This window comes from Fukomys damarensis, unplaced genomic scaffold, assembly GCF_012274545.1.
Source record: "Fukomys damarensis isolate Sample0158 unplaced genomic scaffold, DMR_v1.0_HiC HiC_scaffold_8, whole genome shotgun sequence".
Classification (NCBI taxonomy): Eukaryota; Metazoa; Chordata; class Mammalia; order Rodentia; family Bathyergidae; genus Fukomys; species Fukomys damarensis.
The window spans coordinates 2,246,515-2,268,149 of record NW_022900920.1 but is presented as its reverse complement, the minus strand read 5'-3'; the positions used below and the strand labels follow the sequence as shown (position 1 = coordinate 2,268,149).

The 21,635-nt window shown below is 48.5% G+C and overlaps 1 protein-coding gene across 1 annotated transcript in view; it reads right to left on the bottom strand.

Annotated features, from left to right (window-relative positions):
- Positions 1 to 1,030: 1,030 nt before the first annotated feature.
- Ubtd1 (ubiquitin domain containing 1) overlaps positions 1,031 to 21,635 on the bottom strand; it is a gene marked incomplete at its 5' end in the record, with an annotated part of 52,875 nt that continues 32,270 nt past the window's right edge. Inside the window, 2 exons of the mRNA XM_010620414.2 lie at positions 1,031 to 2,065; positions 3,238 to 3,465. Coding sequence (XP_010618716.1) covers positions 1,680 to 2,065; positions 3,238 to 3,465 — 614 coding nt within the window. The remainder of the gene's footprint in view (positions 2,066 to 3,237; positions 3,466 to 21,635) is intronic.

The following is a 21,635-nucleotide window of genomic DNA, read 5'->3' as shown; positions in this document are numbered from 1 at the left end:
GCCCTGAGTAGACCCTGCTAGCTGTGGGGAAGGGTAGACTCTGCACGGTGCAGGCCAGAGTACAGGGCAGTGGTGGAAGTGAGGGCAGCTACCTCCCTCTGAGACGGGTTGTTGCTGGCATTTGCTCTGTGGGCCCCACGGTACCTCCTAGCAAAGCACCACTGTACTAGGCCATGTGTCCGTCAGTCACGTACAAACTTAATCTGTTCCTCTTGCCTGAAGAGAAGGGTCTCAGAAAGTCATAGTGCAATGCCAAGGCCAGCTAAGATGCACCAGACAGGCTAACTGGCCATGCTCACTGAGAAGGAAAAATGCTCCCAACAGGAGAAAAGCAGTCCTGTCCTTGCTCAGATCCACACCTAAACTTGTGAGCTCAAGCACCAGGTCTTCATGACCCAGGTTTAGCCTGCCTCATATGGTAGACACCCCCCCACCTCTGTCACTGCACTCACATGCCCTGCCTGCAACTAACAGCCTTATCTAAGGTTTTCTTTGCTAATGTGTTCATTTCCCCAGGGAAATACAAGGACTCCATTCTTTTTCCTCTCTGGCTCATGTTCACAATCTAAATGTATCTGTCAGAGATTTTGCTTTGAAACTCACATGAGCACAGTGCCTCCAGGATTTCCATTACAGACCTCAGTTGTGAGGGCACAGCTTGAGGGCCTGGAGATTCCAAGGCAGGAGAAGACCAGTAACTGATGCCACCTTCCTGAGCAAATGCTCTCAAGGCATTTGCAAATCTATTTCCCCCTTAACCCTCCCAGCAATGCTGGAGAAGGCAGGGCAAGAGCAGCATCTCTGCTTTGAGAAAACTGTGGGTTCAGAAGGGGCTTTTCTTGAGGACCTACACCAAGAACACGAGAGGAGTTGGGATTAGGGCCCAGAATATAGGACCTCAGGTCAGCAGGTTCCACTGTGCCCAAAGCAGCCAGGAACACCAAGCCTACCTGTTCCTGCACCAGCAGGAGCTCCAGGCTCCACCAAGCTGCAGAATTCAAAGTCAAATACCAGGCAACGGAGAAGGAGCAAAAGGTTTTATTGATAAATACGCAGATATGTTTGTACACAGAGATCTGCTGTGGGACCAACCACCTCTTAGGGTGCAGCCAGAAGATGGCCCTGTGCAAAACCCTGACACAAAGCCCAGCTGTCTGGTCACCCACCTCTTCTCCGCCGATTGTGCTAGGGGCAGGGAGAGGCAGAGGCCCGCCTCAGGCTCCCCAAGCCCTGGGGCTCACTGGTTGTTCCCTCCCCTCCAGGGGACTGGCACTGTGCCCAGGGCAGAGTCAGGGTGGGGGCAGAGGAAGAAGACAGCAGCTGCTTCCAACCCTGAGCAGAAAACTGGAGTGAGCACAGTGGCAGCACCAGATGGCAGATCTGGGCTCCAGGGCCTCCGGGTGGGCCCGTGGCTTGAACCTGCCTCGGGAGAGAGGCAGTGTGGAGGGCCCCGGGGTGCCAGTCCTCTGACAAGGTTGGCAAGGCCTGTGTGTGGCAGCATTGCTTCCTGTTGCTGGGCACTCCCTGGGAGGCAAGGTCCCTTCACTGGTCTCCAGAGCCACACAGCAGGGAAGTGCGCCTGAAGAAAACAGCACTTGAAGGCAGCAGCAGGGTGGGAGCCCAGGGCTCCAGCCCCACAGAGGCCTTCCATGACCCCTCTTCACAAGTCTGTGGGTCTATCAGTCCTGGGGTGATGGGGGCTGGTTGATGATGACCTGAATGACAAAATCTTTCTGGATCTTGGTTTCCTGCAGCCGTGTGCGGTCTGTGAGGAGTTTTCCGGAGAAGAACCACCGCTGCCAGGACGGCTCTATGCCCTCCTGAGCGTGCAGCTGCCTCTTGAGTTGGCCCACTGTGTCGGGCAGGCTGGCCCTGAGTCGCACGTCCTTGCCTGTGGAGAGGCGCACCTTCAGGGGGAACTCACGGCGCACGCTGGGGGTGGGCTCGGGGGGCTCCAGGCTCTCCTCCTCGGTGTGCTCCAGCAGCAGGTTCACAGGTGGTGACAGGCAGTAGATGGGCAGCTGGTAGCGATTGCCCAGTTCATCATAGCATTCACAGAGCGTGCCTGTGAAAAGGCAGGGCAAGGCAGTCAGTGTGTTGGCTTGGGGTCCTGCTGTCACTTCCTAAAAGTCCTAAGTTCAAACTCTAAACCTAATGTGCCAGCATTTGGAGATGGAACCTACAGGAAGTAATTAGGGTTAGGTGAGGCTGTAAGAGTGAGGCCCTAATCTGATAGGATTACTGTCCTCATAAGAGATGCTAGAGAGCTCTTTCCTCTCTCTCTCTCTCTCCTCTTGCCATGTGAGAACACAGTGAGAAGGTGCATATGCAAGGCAGGAAGTCAACCTTCACAAGAACTAAATCAATTGGTACACATCTTGGCTTTCCCTGGCTCCAGCACTGTGAGAAACAAATTTCTATGTTTAAGGAACCTAGTTGATAGTACTTCGTTACAGCAGTCTAAGCTGATTAGTGCATCCACCATGGCCACCCCACAGTTGGGTCTCCCCAGGACAGCCTTACACACAACTTCTCATTTGTTCAAATGGTTTAAACAGCTCTGCCGACGTGTGTTGGGTGCTGGGGCCTGGCTTCAATTTCCTTACCAGTGTAAAGTAATACACACAGAAATGTTTACTGAACCTTGAGCATCCCTCTAAGTGCTAGGACTAGACTAGGAGATGTTATGTGTTTCTTGCTAACAATCATTTCCCTTTCTGGTTGCAAAGTGCTCACGCTCGAATGTGAAAAGCTCCTTGCTCAATGTCATACAGCTGGGAAAAGTAACAAGCTTGAAAATGGAAACAGCTGGGTTAAGACCCAGGTCTGTGACTCTGGAATTGCACCCTTGCCTCTGCTTTCCACAGCCTATAGGGTTTCTGTAAAATGAAATGCAGTAACGCAGAAGTTCCAAATTCAGGGTCTAGCACACATAACGGAAGACGGCTATCTCAGATGTTCTGGGACCCCACAGTGCCATAAGCAAGCCTTTAGCTTGCAGGTGTGCTGCTGTCCTTTCCTCCCTGACTTAGGCAAGCAGTCATGTTTCTTCATGTCCCCCTCTTGGTCCATGCTCACTCTGAGTTGTTTGATGATCAAGTGAAGAGCCACACACGTCTACACCTTCCCCTCCACCAACCTGGACAGAAGCTCCTGGAATATGGCTGGCCTCCATTTCTAAACTGTGCTGATGACCCCCATCTTAGCAGGGATAAAATCTTGGTCCGTCTTACTTACCATGAGGCAGGGTAATGCTAGCGCCATCCAAAATGGCCTGAGCCAGCTCGTGGTCATTGGCCTCGGCCGCATAGGCAGCTGCCTTGAGTGCATCCCAGATCTCCTTGCGGCCCTCAAAGGCAGGAGCGGTGTCCCAGAACTCATCACGCTTGCTCCGCAGCTGCCCGTCTGTCATGGGGTAGTCACTCTTCCACTTGAGCCGCTCCTTCTTCAGAGGCTCATTTCGCCCTGGGCAGGATAGATGGAGAGAATCAGCATCTCTAAAGCCACTGCACCATGATCTACCCTTTCCCCAGGGCTAGGGCCTCTCCTGTCCAGCACCCCACTGCAGAGGTTCCTAGGTACAGTAAGTCCCCAACCTATGAATGGGTTCCATTCTGGGAGAATATTCGTAGGTTGGATTTGTTCCTAAGTCCGACAGAGTGAGTATTCTACACCTTGGACACAAATATGCAATATAAAGTTTGGACATCCTGGGCTCTGACTGAGCACTACCCTGCTGCACATTACCACACTGTACAGTGAGCACACAGCAGCAGCAGGCACAGGAACTACTTCTGTGACTGGTTCACACCCATGAGGGACATACTGTATTTAGGTCTCTGGGGCCTTCCCTCAATAGCAGGAGAGTCCAGGAACTCAGCTTAGGGATACAAAATCATTTTGTCAGCAAAGTCTATACAAATAAATGCTCCTGGACTTAAAATGGGGTTATGTAGTGATAAGCCAATTTTAAATTGAAAATATCCTAAATAAAAAATGCATCTCGAGCAACTGACCCACTGAACATCATAATTTAGCCACAGTCCACTGCTGTGTCAGCTGCTTCCCTAGGGTTATGTGGCCAACTGGGAGCTGCCAATGCACAGCATTAAGAAAGATCGAAACCCAAAATTTAAGGTGTGGCTTCTACTGAATACTATTGCTTTTCAGTTGTCTTTTGTTTTGTTTTGAGACCGAGTCTCACTATGTCGTCTGAGCCAGCAGTGAACTCTCAATTCCGCCTTAGCCTCCAAAGTGCTGGGATTACAGGTATATGACACTAGGCCTGCTTTATGTATTACTTTTCCATCTTCAGAAAGATGAAAAAAAAATCTTAAATTGGGGACTGTGTACAACCTTTGTTGTTGAAGGGTTTGTTTGTTCTGGCTTTTTGAGACAGGGTCTTGCTATGCAGTTCAGGCAGGACTAGAACTCACTATGTAGCCAAGGCTGGCCTTGAACTCCCAGCAATCCTGTTTCTGCCTCCTGAGAGCTGGAATTACAGGCTTGGAATTATAGACCACCATGTCAGGGTTGCTGAAGGTTTTTTTTTTTTGGGCGGGGGTTGAGACAGGGTCTCACTATGTAGTTGAGACTGACCTGGAACTCACTATGTAGCCCAGGCTGGTCTCGAACTCACAGAAATCCTCCTGCCTCAGCCTCCCAAGTGCTGGGATTATAGGCGTGTGCCACCACGCCGGGCTGAAGTTTTAATTTTACTCATTTTTGTGAAGATTTTGAAGTAATACATGTACAGGATAAAAGATCTAGAAAGAATGTAGATGAATAAAAGTAACTGTCACCATTTATAGAGCCAACACATGGCACGTGACAGGCTAGGCCCTTCAAACTCATTCATTTTTTCCCAGTGCTGGAGATTGAATTCAGGGCCTTGCATATGCTAGGAAAGCACTTTAGCACTAAACTACATTCTAAGTCCTCATTATTCACCTGATCCTCAAGACAATCCAACAGATGATGAAACTAAATCCCAGAGTTTGTCATTTAAGGCCACAGAGGTACCAACTTAATGCAAGTTTCTTCTCTTTTCCCTCCTTTTTTTTTGGGGGGGGGATGTTGACACAGGGTCTCACCATGTCATCTAGGCCAGCCTTAAACTTGCTATGTAGCCTAGGCTGTCCTCAAACTCTTGATCCCCTGCCTTGGTTTCCCAAGGGCTGGGATTACAGGTGTGCACCACCATGCCTGGCTTATGACTCCAAAGACTTCTGACTCCAAAGCCTGGCCTCTGACCCTGTCTATGTCCTGGTGCTACTGGGGTAAGAATCACAGAATTCCACCATTCACAAATAATAACTATTGACACCTAAGCATACTCCTTCCTTACAGGGTTTCCTTCCCCATTTTTCTCAATATAGCTGAGTTCATATTATTAAATTTACTTCTTTGGGCAGCCGGGTGTGGTGGTGCACACCTGTAATCTCAGCACTCAAGAGTCTGAGGCAGGAGGTCTGCTGTGAGTTTGAGGCCAGCCTGAAAACATAGTGAGACCTTGTCTCAAAAAAATTTTCTTTTTACTTCTTTATATCCACTGTCCCAGAAATGACTTATGATATTTGCACGGAAATATTCAACTTTTTATTTCATATTTAAATTACTGTCAATTTCCATATGATTAAAAATTATAAATACTTGAATACCTTGTCACTAATGTGCCACCATGTATAAATAGTTACAAAGAATTTTTCTTTTCTTTTTTGGCACTGCTGGGGATCGAACCCAGGACCTACATGTTGAGCACATGTTTTATCACTAAGCTACAACCCCAGCCCAAGTTTTCTGTGTATGCCTGTGTGCATGCATATTACTGGGAACTGAACACAGGGCCTCCCCTGTGTTCGATAGCTCCTCCTTTTTGAGACAGGGCCTCATTAAATTGCTAAACTGTCCAGGCTGAGCTCAAATTCATAATCCTCCTGCCCTAGACTCCTAGAGTGCTGGGATTAAAGGAGTGTGCTACCACGTCCAACTTCCAAGACTTTTAAAAAATTTTTATTTTGAGACAAGCTTTTACTAAATTTTCCAGATTAGCAACACACTCCAGATCCTCCTGCCTCAATCCTCTGTGCAGCTAAAATTACTGGTGGGTGCCAGCATGCCTGGCTAAGAAATCTTGGCAGCGGGGAGTAACAGAGACTAAACCCAGGGCCTTTGCACTGAGGTACATCTCTTGCCCCTTTAAACTGTGAGACAGGGGCCAAGGATGTAGCTCAGAGGTACAGTGCCGGCCTGGCAAGTATGAGGCCCCGAGTTTGATTCCTAGTGCCAAAAAAGAAAAAAATAAATAAACTGTGAGACAGGATCTCAGTAAGTTACTAAATTATCCAAGCTGGGTTCAAGCTTGCCATCCTGCTACCTCAGCCTCTGAGACTGCTGAGATTACAGGTTTGTGCCATCACACCTGGAAAGAATGTTTAAATCATAACCAACCAATCAAAAAATTCCAGCAGGGTATCCGGATGGCCAAGGGGTCTAAGCCACCAGACTCAAAAAATTCCAGCAGTATCTGAAGAAAATATTTACATCAAATGTTGTTTTTCTTGTTATAAGAAGTGTTACAAGTGATTCCTATGAAAAGCCCAGACCATGGTCAAGACTAAGGGCAGAAGTGTCTGTCAAAGCATTTTGGAGGCTGCCATCTCAAAGGCGAAGGCACAGCACTCAGCTTCCACACGCTCACTAAAGCTGGGGCTGCCACAGAGCGGCCTGCTCTCACTAGCTGGGTCAGGAGGGGGCCGCTCAGCTAAGGAGAACGGCAACTAGTGACCACCTCCACCTGAGCACTTCATGGTCACTACCCTACTTCCACTGCGCAGTAGCCTTAGGCAGAAGGCAATATTACAGCTATATTCCAGAGGACAGGGCAGATGTAGAGATTGAATGACTGGCCTGAGGTCGTACAGTGTGAGGAGTCACACAAGAGGGCTCCAACTCAGGTGTGGCTAAAGCCAGTGACTTGGCCTTTTAATACACACCTACCTGTGTGGGCAGAAAACTCTGCAGCCAAGCATTCAATTTAAAGTATTCTGGGACTTTAAACCAGGTATCAAAAAATTCCCAAAGTAGCCAAATGTGGTTGTGCACCTGTAATCCCAGCACTTGGAGGCTGAGGCAGGAAGGAGCCCGGGCTACACAGAGAGGGCAAGGCCAGCAGCCTGAACTACATAGTGAGATCCTGTCTCAAAAAAAAAACAAAACATTATGCAAGGGAATGAATCAGAATGAGCCAGAACCAGCTAAAACAACAGGCAAAAGCATCAGACTTTCAAAGATTTCAGGTTGAGATCTATCAGAAAGATTATAAAATATCACATCTAAGAAATAAAAGAGCTGGGGTTGGTGACACACACCTGTAACACCCCCCCCCACCATCGATGGTACTAGAAACTGAACTGAAGGCCTTCATTTTGAACTACATCCTGACCCTTTTTAAAATTTATTTTGAGACAGTGTCTCCCTGAGTCACTAAGTTCTCCAGGTTGGACTTGAACTTTCAATCCTCTGAGTGCGGGGATTACGGGTATGTGCCCCTCACCCAGCTGGGAGTCAGCTTTAAGTGTTCTCCTTTTAGCTCAGTTTCTGACAACTGAACCTGCTAGACTGTGATCCCCTGGGACACCTGAATTGTATGTAACTGTCTTCCTTTCTTTTCCTCTCCCCACTTGCTCCTCTCCTTCTCTATCAACTAAAGGGCTGCTCTTTACAATAAAAAGCCTCAGAGAAAAAAAAATACAGAAAGAAACAGCCTGTGGCAGTCCCTTTCAAAGCTGCCATCCCAACAGGCCACCAACTTACCTGGGGGATGCTACTACCTGTGCTAAGTCTTGAAATTCCCCTACAAGGACAGCAGCTGGCTTTCCCAAACTGTCATTTGTGCACTTCTCACCAACAGATGAACACTGTGACCCAGTGACCCAGGATGCAACAGTTTAAAACTGGTGGCGGTGGGCAGGGGCAAGCAGGGTTCAGCAGGAGCCCGGCCAGTGTCACTGCACCTCTGTGCCAGTAGAGGGCAGCTCCAGCACCTCTGGGCCTGCTTGGCTCTTCATCAGTGAATCAAATGCAACATAAAATATAAACAGCTTAGGCCCAAAGGTGAGCAGGCACAGAAGATGTGACCCAACGCCTGAGCTCTACACATTGGTGCATACGATTCTGACAGACACACACAAAAACAGAAAACAGGGCTTTCCATCTATTGGGCAGTGGGAAAAATATGAACACTTACATGCTGCACAAACTGCTACAAACCTATGAAGGGCATTTGATACAGTATCAAAAAAAGGGAAAACCATGCATCTCTTTGGCTCAACTATTCGGTTTCTAAGAATTTATTCTAAGAAAATAATCACAAGCATGTGGTAAAGATCTACCTACAAAGCCATTTCAATCAGCTTGGGTTTTAATAGGGAAAGCTAGAAACAACCTAAATGTATACGTGATAGGAAGAATGAAGAATCATGTCCACACACAGTAAGTTCAGAGCAGCAAGTGCTCTGTGCTCCAGCTTTGCTTCTAAAAAGCATGCATAATTATTAACATATTTTAAAAGGTAGAAGAAATTTATACCAAAATGCTAACAGTGGTTATAACTGATTGGCAGTAACCAGTGACTTTTTTCTTTTTTGGCTTTTATTTTCCATGTTCTGTACAATGAGAATTGTACAGAATAAGAATTGTTGCTTCAATGAGAATAATAAAAACTGTTATTAAGGCAAGAGGATATATGGAGTTCCAGGGAGCAACACAGAAAATCAGGAAGAGCTAACCAGGTGTGGTGGCACAGGCCTAAAATCCCAGCACTCTAAAGGCAGAGGCCGCAGGATCACCAGGAGTTTGAGGCCAGCCTGGTCTACATACATAGTGAGTTCAAGGCCAGCCTGAACTATATATACAGTGAGACCCTGTCTCAAAAAAACAAAAAAATGAAACAAAATAAAGTAGAAAGAGCTGGGGAAGCCAAGTGACAGCACGTGAGGATGGTAACGAGCCATCCTGCCTAAAACCTGCAGCCTAGGATTCCAGCTCTGGGTGGCTTTGTCCAGAAGCAGGGCAGGCTTTGCTGGATTCAGCAGCAGAAGCACTAATGGCTTCTACTTAGGACCCCACCTGTTCTAGATAAGAACATCAGAAATGTTTCCTATTCTTTTTTTTTTTGTACCAGGGATTGAACTTGGGTCCTTGAGCTTGCGAGGCAGGCGGTGGAACCACTGAACTAAATCCCTGGCCCTTTTTTGGTTTTTTGAGACAGGGTCTCACTATGTAGTTGAGACTGATCTGGAACTCACTATGTAGCCCAGGCTGGTCTTGAACGCACAGCGATCCTCCTGCCTCAGCCTCCCAAGTGCTGGGATTACAGGCGTGCATCATCACGCCCGGCATATTTCCTATTCTTAAGAAAGCTGAAAAAAAGATTTAAAAAATGATAAAAGACCATTCTGTAATGAAGGTCTACCACCTGCATGGAACTACTGGGCAAAATATGGGTCTCTATGACTGTGTTGGGTAGGGAACAGCAAAAGTTATCTGTGACTAAGCAGAAAATGTGTGAGTCTGAGTACAGAGGAAAAGCCTCAAGAGGTTGTCCACAGTACCTCCTGCATCAGAACCTTCTGATACGCTGGTTAAAAAGGCAGATTCATGGGCTGATCATGTAACTCAGTGGCAGAGCATGTGCTTAACTTGAGTGAGACCCTGGTTTCAATTCACAGCAACATAGGGGGGAAAATAGCAGATTTACAGGCCCCAGGTAAGGCCTACCAAGACAGAGTTCTAAGAGCGGGGCTGGGGGGTATGTGCATTTTTCTGATTTAGGAACTTGTTTTCAGACACAGAAAGACAAATACAACAATGGCATACTCAAAGATGTCTTTACATAAAACAGCCCAACATATGGATGGTCCCAAAGTTGTTACTGCTGAGCTAATGAGGGGAGGGAAGAGAGAGCACAGGGTACCATGTCTTAGTTGGAGAAGGATAATGACAGTGGACACTGTGGTTAGGCCTTGATAATGAATGGTGTCTGGCAAGGCCACCCCCAAGGGAAGCACAAACGGAGAGTGGGGGAGAGAACACTAAAGGGCCCCTCCAACTCGCCCAGAGCTGGTGTGCAGCTACGTGTGCATGAGCGCGTGCATGCATGCGTGTGCTCCCACTGCCTGACTCACACCGCTTCATTCAGAGTAACTACACAGAAGGGGATTTTCAGAAACGTGGAAAGACAGCAGACTCTGGCTGCTTCCCTCTGAGCAGCCTCGGGCCTCGCAGTGAGCCCGGCCAGTGCGGGTCGGCAGCACTCTCTGGTGAACTGAGAATGGGACAAAGAGATGAACAGTGAATGGGGGGAGCAAGAAGTGACAGACAGCAGTAGTTGTGGGGGCAGGCAGGAGAGAGGCTCACAGACTGTCCCTTAACTTTTCTGTTTGCTTTTTGTTTCTGGCACCACTGGGGACTGAGTCCAGAGAGCACTGAGCTACAACTCCAGCCCCTTTTCTTAATTTGAGATAGGATCTCCCTAAATTTCCCAGGCTGACCTCCAACTTGCCATTCTCCTGCCTCAGCCTCCCAAGTAGCTGTGGTTATAGGTGTGTACCATTGTGCCCACAGTCCCTTCACCTTGGTGTCAAACTCCAAGAGATCTTTCTTGTGGCTTTGGGGACTGGAATAACTGAGCCCCTGGGACATGACACCAAGCCCGAGACCAGCCAAGGGGAGCAGAGATGTCCCAAGACAGTCCATCCAAGCCTGGAGCCAGCTCTATTTATACTTGCAGCAATCTCCCAGCTATTTCCCACACTTAGTTACCAAGCTCTGTCCCCAGATGGTCCTGGCTCCAGGGATAGGCCCAACAGAGTCCTCTCCAGAAGTACTGATTATGACTGTGGACAAGTCTAGGCTTGTTCTGGGTTTGCTCTGGTGTGAGAGATGAATGAAGCTTCAGACAGGACAAAGCAGGAATCAGAGCCTCCCTACCTCAACACCCTGGGCTACAAGGATCTCCTGGCCAGAATCTCTCCTCCTTCCTCCTATGCACTCCAACAGGCACAACTGGAGTGCAGGTGGATGGCAGTATTCTATCTGGAAGAGGGGATAAAAGGTCAGAAAGAACAGCAGAAGAATCAGCCGAGCTCAGGTAATCCTTTTAGGAAGCGCATGATTTATATAGTCACATTTAGCCCCTTGACCCTCAGAGCCTGGATAACCTTCCAAGGGAAAGTGCTGGCCCAGCTCTGCTCAGCTGGGGCCTCTTTGAGCGCCTGGGAGTCTTGTCTCCCTGTTCATTCCTCTGAGCCCCAGCTCCAGGACCCAGGGAGGGAAAAGGGTGGAGCCAGTTGCTAAGCAAGGCCAGACTTTGTAAACTGCATCCTCTGGGTGGTCCCAGGCAGGGCTGGAGGCCCACGGTCAAGTGGCTCCCTATTCTCCAGCAGCCCTGTTCTTGCTCCAGGATGGCACTGGCCCAAGACAACTGCAGTTCTCCACCTCATCTTGTGTGGCTGCCTGTAGCTGGGAACCACCCCAGTGCACTGCTGGGTCTCAGGGCAGGCTCAGGGTCTGGCACGCCTTGTGAGGGAGTGAATGGAGTGATCAGGCCACTTAGGAAAAGGAGGTGGAGCTGCTGGGAAGAAACCACTGCAAATGGGGAACAGAAGACTCTTTTATGAACAAAACTCACTGGATAGGAAAAGAGGAAGAAAGGGGCAGATGGAGTAGTAACAAGACCAGTCATTGAGGTACATAATGAGGAAGGAGACCTGCTGTACAGTGACAATGAGGAGCTGGATGCCAGAGCACTAGCCCAGCGAGGGCTGGAACCTCCATGTCAGTGAAGGTGCAGCCAAGAGAAACAGGCCTACCCAGGCCCTGGACTACACCAGTGGGAGCTGACAAGGGCACACGCAGGAACACAGAGTCCGGCTGTGGTTTCACACACCATGCACATTCAATGGCCGGTGCCTGGGTACCAGGAAGATAGAATCTTCATTTGCTCTGTGGCTCCTGCATGGCCAAGGGGGAACTGGCTGGTATCCCAGGCTGGGTGCTCACTGCTCACTGGCCCGTGCATGAGTGAACACTGGCCAATCTGTTCTCCACTACTGACAGAGCCTCCACACACCCAAATCTCACCCGCCTCAGATCCTGGATAACCAACAGTCCCTTCTCTGGACTGGCTCCTAGAGAATACTTCACAAGCGGGGTTCAACACCAGGTATTGGGCAAATCACCACGCTTTTCCTTGTTTTAAGTCCTAATGACATTAAAAAAAAAATAACAGTTGTTCTTTTCTCGTAGCAAACACACGGTCATCTCCCCTGGTGCTTATGTGTTTGTTCCCAATTGCAGGGTCACGGCCTAAACATGAGAAGCCCCAGTGTGAGCAGCTCTAGAGGGAAACTGATTACCTGTGTTTTCTGGCAACCTAGATCATGGACAACTGAGTAAAGAAACACCACAGCCTCTGTATGCTGTCTGGCTACCAACATGGGCTTCAGAGGTAGGTAGAAGGGGTCTAGGGTAAGCCTCAATGTTCCCATCTTTGGAAAAAGGTTGTAAGTCCCACCTTGTGGAGTTCCTGTAAAGATTATGTGAAACCATTCTGTCTTGTGCTTAAAAGATGGTAGCTATCATCTATGTGTGGTGGCACACACCTGTAACCCTAGGACTCTGGGAGGCTGAGGATTGAAGGTTTGAGCCCACCCTGTGCAACTTAGCAACTAGGAGAGATCTGGTCTCAAAATAAAAATAATAAAGGGTGAGGGTGTAGTAAGTATAAAAGCCCGCGTTCAAATGCTAGTACTACAAGATAGTTACTGTCACTGACAAGCAAATCATGTCAACACTGCTTAATGCCATGATGTCACTAAAGGTCACCATCTACTTTCTTTTTCATGACATTGCTGTGGTTTTGAAAAACCTGGAAACGTCTGCTGACATGAACCCTTGGTCTTCACCTCTCGGTACAGGGGCATGCAGGGGTCAGATGAGATTCAGTTTGACAGGGATGACAAGTGGGCTTGTTGCAAGTAGTTTCCCTGTACTTCCAGACCGCACGGGCTCAGCATTCTTCTGGGACAGAAAAGGGAGGATGGCAGCTAGGTCTCCTATATTGGGCTGGCTCCCCTTGCAACCTCAGGACTGCAGAGAAGGCCCAATGAGCAGTAGGTCACTTGGCACTCAGGGACCCAGAGGCTGAAAGGAATGCCTGGGACTCTGTCCCACTGGGTATCAACTGCCACAAGCACTTCTGTCAGATAGGCCGCCACTGTCTCAGGGCAGAGCAGAACCCAGAAGCTGGGAGGAACCCGAAGGTCATTTGGCCTCACGGCATAATTTTACAGATCAGGAAACCAAAGCTGAGAGGTGAGGTAACTTGCCCCAGACTCCACAGCTCTTTCCAAGTGTGGGGGGATGGGGGGCAAATTCTTTATACCAAATCACTCCACCAAGAATGAAACCTGAGTTACTATTAGAATATGAAAATGTCAGGAGCTGAACACCCAGAAATGACAATGAGAAAAGCAAGTAAACTGTGCAGCAGGGTCACAAAGGGAAGCGGTACAGGTCCAGCTGGGCCTTCCGGTTTCTATCAGAAAGGAAGAGAATCCATGAGTGGGCCCTTCCAGAACACCACACTAGACTGTGTGTCTGGGTCTCTGGTGGACTTCAAGAAACACAGACCCCAATTTAGGTGGCCAGTTCGGGGTCCAGCAATGGATGCCCTAGGTAGGAGCACTGAACCTCAGCTGGGTGTTCACTACACGGAGAAGTCTGTTCCACTGGTGGGTGAGTCTGATGGTTAGAAGGCAGAGAGTAACTACAGTTACCCCTCCCTGGGCTACATGGCAGGCCTAGCACAAAGACACTCAGAAGATAAGGGTAAGATGCTGCTCAACTCTAACAAGGTTTCATGCTGATGAATCCAACTGTAAGCTGAAAATATTCTAAGTCAAAAATGTGTTTAATATATCTAACCTACCAAACAACAACAAGGCTCAGCCTAGCTTACTGTGTTTTTTTTTTTTTTTTTTTGAGACAGGGTCTCACTATGTAGTTGAGACTGACCTGGAGCTCACTATGTAGCCCAGGCTGGTCTCGAACTCACAGCAATCCTCCTGTCTCAGCCTCCCAGTGCTGGGATTACAGGTGTGTGCCACCACGCCCGGCTTAGCCTACTGTCTTAATCTGTTTTCTGTTGCTATACCAGAACACCTGAGACTGGGTAATTTATAAAGACGTTTATTTTGGCTTATGGTTCTGGAAGTCCAAAAGCAAGGCACCAGCAGCTGCTTGGCTTCCAAGGAGGGTCATGTGCTGCTATGTGCAGAGTGGAAAATGGGAGAACAAGTGGGCACATGCAGAAAGAGGAAAAGGAAAGTTAAACTCCTAGGAGCAAAACCTGAATCCATTCACGAAGGCAGATCTCTCACCTCCTAAAGGTCCCACCACCTCTTAATACCATTACACTGGAGGCCAAGCCTCAGCATGAATCCTGGCTGAGAGAAACCACACCCAAACCACACTACCTACATTAAAATTGACAAATTTACATTAGCCTGCAATTGGATAAAGTCATCTAACACAAAGTCTATTTACAGTAGCACTGAATATCTCATGTAAGGCATTTAGTACTGAAAGTAAAAACCAGAATGGTTTTAGGGTATGCTTTGGCACTTGTAAAAAAGTGGCAAGTCTAGCCACTGTAAGTTAGGGTTGTCTACACAGGTTGTAGAGTCAGACAGAGCTGGGCTTGAACATCAGCTCCATCACTAAATAGTTGTGACCAAGTTTTCTAGTCTTACTTTTGGGAGGCAGGGAATGGTCACAGCCCCACTTGATAGGGAGACTGAGGAGTGAAGGGAGATGCATGCATGTGAGTGTGCACACACATCCATACACACATAATCAAGAGGATTATAGATAACAGATAATATAGTAAGTATAATAATAACCAACGATACATCAACTAACCCGACACCCCCCAATGAGGTCTCCTTAGCACGCACACCCAGCAGGCTCCCTCAACCTGAAGATCCACAGGTAACAGAGCAGCATGGGTGCTCCAGAGAGGCACTGACCACTGTCAATATGGTTGCTTTTGTCGCTGTTATTAACATTATTTTGGCCTATATCCAGTAGCTCCACTCTCTGGAATAACTTGGAACAATCCCCACCTCTTCAATATGATATGTTTTTATTCTGTAGATTGAAGATCCCTACTTCTTTCTACTCTTTCTCCAGAATCCTCTAATCTTGAATGAGATGCTGAAACAAAAAAAAATTCCTAGAAACAACCAACCTACCAAGACTTAATTATGCAGAAATGGAATGTCCGAAGACACCTATAACTAACATGGAGGTTACTTTTCTAAAAGCAAAGCCCAGGACCAAATCCTGGACTACGAACTTAGTGAGAGGATAGTTAAGAGGACCTAACAGTCCAGGTGAAGTCTGCTGAGCTCCAAGTCCCTCCAGGCTCTTGCATCTTCCATATGGGCACCACAGCAAACACTGCAGCAAGTCTGCCCAGAACCACTGGGCTAGACCCACAAAAGGCCCTGGTTGTGGTGCAGTCTTTCAAGGCCACATCCTGTCAATGGGGTCTAGATTATCCTTTAGGTCTGGGTCTCAGCGAGGTGAACCTGGGAGTCAGAAGACCAGAGTCCATTTCTGTCGTGACGCTGCATGGTCCTCCAAGCACATCTGCCAAATGTGATCAACACTCTTCTATCTACCTTACAGAAATTGCCAAAAGGTTCCCCTTAAATTTCTGTGAGCACCAAAGCATGTGAACCCTACCCTTTCAAGGGTCGTCACCTGCTTCTTCATGCAGCACAGCTCAGGATCCATGACATTTGGTTGTGGACTGAGTATGCCTCCCTCGAGCATGTTCATGCTTCAAAGCCAGGCTCGGGCCTTGTAGGCAGCTGTGCCTGACTCATCCTTTCCCCTTCCTCCTCTACAGCCTGTGACTCACCAGCCCTGGCAGTCGTGCATCCTCCCTAGTTTCCTTCCCTAGTACTTCAGGGTCCAGACTGCCACTGGCAGGATGCACGACTGAAGCTCTTTTCCACCAAACCTGCGGCCCCCAAATAAGCCCTGCATCACATGCTGCCTCGTGTGCATCTTCCCCAAGTGTTGTGCTGTCCTTGTGACTTGACTGTCAACTTCTGAAGGGCAGGATCCTGAGAGGCAATATATAGTGTGGACTTTCAAAACACAGTTGCCTGGTGCCCATCTCCAGGGATTCTGGAGTCTGGCCTGAACATCAGAGGAGTTTAAAAGCTCTTGAGGTGGTTCCAACAGATGGTGAGGGCTGAAATGCACTGATCTAGATCTAGGCAGTCCAGACAGGCTGGCTGCTCGGACTGTATGCAATTAGGTCTCTGAGAGTGTCTAACCGGGGTGCTCAGGGAGAACCCATTCCTGCCTAAGGATGACCATCTGGAGAGCCAGGATCTCAAACATCAAGCGTATGGCATGGGGAAACCCAGATGCACTGCCCAGAGGACAGACAGGAGAGGGCTAGCCAAGCCCAGAGGCCCAAGGCATGGATTCAGGAGTCAGACAGCCCTAGACTAGCTACCTATTCCTCCTTACTAACAAGGCAGGTAGGCCTTTCACCTCTCCCACCTCTGACTGGACTCAAGTGAAGGCCTCACCTTTCCCCAGTGTGGCCAGCACTCAGATACTTTTTCTGCAGGGACACAAAGGTCTCTTCCTCCAGGGCCAAGCCACTGCTGTCTGGATAGAAAAATGAACACTCCAAGGCAAGGGAAATGAGTAGGAGAACAGGGGTAGCGAGGTCTATTTCCTAAGAATCCCCCCACACCCACCCCAGCTGCTCTGGGCACAGGGAAGGGAAAAACCTGACTCATCAGTGTTGCTGTGACTCAGAGGCCGACAGCTCACTTGACAGACTGGTGGGGAGAAGAGCCCCTGAGGTTCACAACTGGGGGTTGCAAGCCTGTAAAGCCCACCCCACGGGCTGCTCAATGATGCACCCTGCCAACATGGCTCCCCGGCCTGGGGAGCTGGCCTGGCAAGAGTACCTCGCTCAACCTGGCCCTGACAGCTATGGCTGATCCAGTGGACCTGGGAGGGGGTGAAACTCAGAGGGTCTGAAACATTAAGAAGTGCCTTTGGGATAAGAGAGGACCTGGTTCTGACTCTCAAGGCCCTGTCACAAGTGTGACTTGGGGAACCAAATTCTGGACCTCAGTTTCTACAACCATGAAATGGAGCAATAATATCCAACTGGAAAGACTATAGTGAGGCTGAAACAAGACACTATACGTAATCAGAACTATGTGGACCATGGAGCAGGAGCGCAAAAAAGTATCATTTAGGGCCTCAGTGGTGCCACTACCTGCCTCACAAGTGCAAGGTCCCGAGTTCGATCCCTGGTACCAAAAAAAAAAGTAGAAATTATTATTTGTACTGGAAGTTTCACAATTATAGCATTTTAGGTAGTGTAACTCAGTGGTAGAGTACCTACCTAGCACACGCAAGGCTCTAGGTTCAATTCCCAGTACTGTAAATTAAAAGAAAAATTTTATATGCTCCATTTCACTTACTTTTTACAACAATGTGTGGCAAGTATTATTATTCCCATTTTATAGATGAAGACATGGAGGTCTAGGGACCCCAAGGCAGTGGCAGGAATCCGGCTTGTCCCAGACACTGTTCTGCCTGATGGCTCCCCGGGATGCTGAGAAATAACCCCAGTGAGTCCTCTTCCAGCCATGCCTCCCACCCAGGAGGAAAGGTCTAACTGGACCCTCCTGGCCAGTCCTGCCCTGACTCCATCCAGCCTGGCTCAGCTGTAACGCAGTGCTGCTTCAGGCAATTTACTCACTGATACCCAGGGTCAACCTCCACCCCAGGCTGGGAGTTCCTCCAGGCAGCTCCATTTTCTTACAGCTGGCTCCCAGACTGGAGCTGATAAGCCTCCCTGTTCAGGACCTGAGATAGCACCTGGTCTGTCACTTATACGACTTGGGGAGTTATTTAACCTCTGAGAATTTCACTTTCCTCATCTGGAAAATGGGTATAATAACAGTAATTACAGTAAGGCATGATCCTATCCACTCAGGAGGTTGAGGTAGGAGGATCGATCACAAGTTCAGGCCAGCCTAGGCAATTTAGCAAGATCCTGTCTCAAAATAAAAACAGGCAGGGGGGCCTGGAGATATAGCTCATGGTGGAATGTTTGGCAACCATGCATGAGCCCTTGGTTTCAATCCCCAGGACAAACCCCAAAAGAGGCCAACACCAAGTACTTACTACATGCCGGCATTCTTCTGAGCACTTTACATCTATTAAATAATTTAATACCAAAGTCAGGCAGCTAGGTAATGGGCTGGCTCTGGCCCACACAGACTCCATCTCTCCCCGGTTTAAGAGCCTGGTAGTTAGTAGGCACTCAGTACATGCAGAGGTCATTTCTAAAATGAATCAATGAATGAGCCTCTTCCTGACTAATTTCATTTCTATCCACAAGTATTATTATTATTGAGTCTATTCTGTGCATAGACTCGCAGTTATCTGAAGTTCCTGTAAAATATACGTTTTCTTAAAATTGTTTTTAAAAAAGTGCTTCAAGTGAAAAGAGACTCCTACTTTCTCCACAGGAAGGTAACAGGATACAGACTTTCAGTGGAGAGGCAGTGGCCCTATGCTGAGGTGCCATGCCTGCCTCCACTTCAGAGAAGGTTCCAGGTGACAGGAGGCAGGCCCTAGGAGGAAGTGGCAATGGCCTGAGCTCTGGCTGTACCCAGCCCCGGGGGATGGTTGTGGCAGGGCTTCAGGGGCCACCAGGCATCCTGAGCTGTTTGTTTTGGCAACATCTACGGAGGCCAACCTTGGAGGGAAGCAGCAAATAGTGGCTGAGCAGCCTGCAGGAGATCCTGGCATCTGCACAGAAGAGCAGGGAGAGGCAGGGCCTCCAGTCCTTGAATAGCATATCCCCAGCTGCCAGCCACACCACGAGAGCAGGGCCCCCAAATGGAACAAGGAGAGGTCTCCACGTCTACCTCCTAGGCCCTCCCCAACCCCTGCCTCCAGAAACACGTGTGAGGGAGTGGGCATTTGAGGCCCGGTTTAGGTGTAACAACTAGTCTTCTCAACACTGTTTTTTTTTTTTTAACAGAAAAACTTTTTTTTTTGGTAATATGGTGATGGTAATATGGACTGATTTTGAGACAGGGTCTCACTAAGTCACTAACTTATCCAAGCTGGGCTTGAATTTGTGATCCTCGTGCCTAAGCCTCAGAGTACTAGGATTATAGGCACCACAATGCCTAGCATGGAAACTGGTTTCAAAGAAAGTAGCGAAAGGCTTTTTAAAATGCCTGTTAGCTGAGGAAGGTAAAATGGAGCTATTCTGGGTGGGAGGAGGGCTATACACATGTAAGTTCATCCCTCCCATTGTAGGCCCCAAAGACACGAGAGCCTCAGTTCTCACTTGGCACTGCCCGCCAGGGCCTCTTAGACAGCTACTTGTAGAGTCAGCTAGCCTTCAGCTGGGCAGTGCCCAACTCAGCTCTGGGCAAACTGGGATGCCTCAGTCCAGGACAGTAGAAATACTGGCTGGCAGGGCCTCTAATGCACCAGGGACGCTGAGGCAGGCATTCTCCTGGGCTCTTATTTGGTACCTGGCTTTGCACCATACAGTTCCCAGAACCCCTAAACTCTAAGACACAATTCCAGTCCATTCGGTGGAAGGCCTATGCAGGGCTCCTGAGGGGCAGAGAGATAGCCAAGACAAGATCCTGGCCTCCAAACACTCGTGGCCTCTGTCCAAACCATGAGGCACACCATATGCCACATGGGCAATAATGTACACACATACACATGGGCGCGCACACATGCACACGGGGTACCAGATTCTGTGCCCAAAAACCTGCTGCACGACTCAGGGGAAAGAGACACTCCTAAATCACAAGGACCCTGCTAAAAAGGAAAGTCCTCAGATCACTCACAGAGTCATTCATAAACTGTTCACTGACCAAGGCCAGGCATGGCAGATGCCCAGATAAGCACAAGTGTCCCTGACCAGATTTGCTCATCTTACCGTCTGGGCCAAGACTGAATCACACAAGTGACACATAACAATCCTTTTGGGTTTTGTGATACATTATGTTCATGCGAACTATTTTGAAAACATTTGAATAATTTAGGAAATCCTTGGAATGTGCTACTCTGTGCACATTTTTTAAAAATACAGGCATATAATAAATAAATACGTAAATTAGAACCAAGACAAGCAGACAAACAGACCCATGTTAGAGTGGAGCATGCGGCAGGTCTGCTGGAGGCACACCCATTCCACCATTCCGGGCCTCATTTTAGACATCTGCCACAGGAGTGGGCAGGTGCTGAGCTTGACGGTCTCTAAGGCCTCCAGCTCTGATCCTGCATGACAAGGGATCTAGAAATAAACAGGCTACGGCTGGCTGGGACAGCAAGGGTGGAAGCAAACCTTACCCACATCCTTACATTTTACACATACCACCTCATCTTTCCCACACAGTGACCTGCCCTACTTTGTCATCTGCTGCTGATAGAGGAAGAGGAAAGTGTGCAAGCTCTGGGCCTCAGTTTCCCTCTGAGATAATGACAGTGATGGAGGGGAAGCATTCCTGAAAAAGGATTCGACACAAAAGGACCAGCTCCAGGCAGAGCCTCAGGTTGCCTCTGCTCTGTAAATATCCTCCTCTTAGTATTGATGGGATTGGCTTGCCACCTCAGACTGGGCCACACTCAAGTTCACTGGACCCTGATGCTTCACCCCCAAGGTAACCCAAGTCTTCATGGTCAAATGACAGCTGGAGACATGGCTAGAGAGCTCTAAGCCTGGAGAGGATGATGATTACTGCTGCTGGGGTGCTCAAGCCTAGACAAAAGGGTCATGGCCCAGATTCATTTCAATACCTGATGCCTAAGTACCCACTATGGTGAAGACCCCACCATGCCCTTAAGGGCCTGAGAAAGCAAGAATGAAGACTTAATTTTTTAAGAGTGTCTAAGGGTTACAGAATGCCCCCTTGGAGAAGCCTTCCCTGCTGACCTAACTACAGTGGGCTCCCTAATGCCTACTTCAGCCCCTTTTAATTCAGCCATTGTTAACTCACTTTGCTACCCCAACCTCCCTGCTGGACCATGGAAATGTTAGATCTTCCAAGGCAGGGCCTTGATCTCTCTCTTACAGCTGCCCTGGTTCCTGATACAGAGTGGGTCTTCAGTATTCAGTGGGTGGATGAATGGATGGATGGATAGCTATAGCACCACAGAAACAAAAAGTGGCATAAAGGAGACTCAGAAGACTGGGAAAGCAGAAGAAGAAGAGGCACAACTGAGTTGACTTCCTGGAGGAAATGTATCCTTCTGAATTTGGTCTTGAAAGATGCTGCATGAGAAAGAGGCTTTTCAAAAGTCAGTATCTGAAGCCACGTCTAATGAGTCAGCCTGGAACTGATGGGTACCCTGTCCCCTGGTCCACCTACTAAACACTGGTCTTCCTTCTTTGCTGGAAAATCAGGATTTTATAAGTATCTGAGCACAACAAGTCTGTGATGTGGACAGGGTCACTGCCAAACTAAAGTCTAGCTGTGGTACTT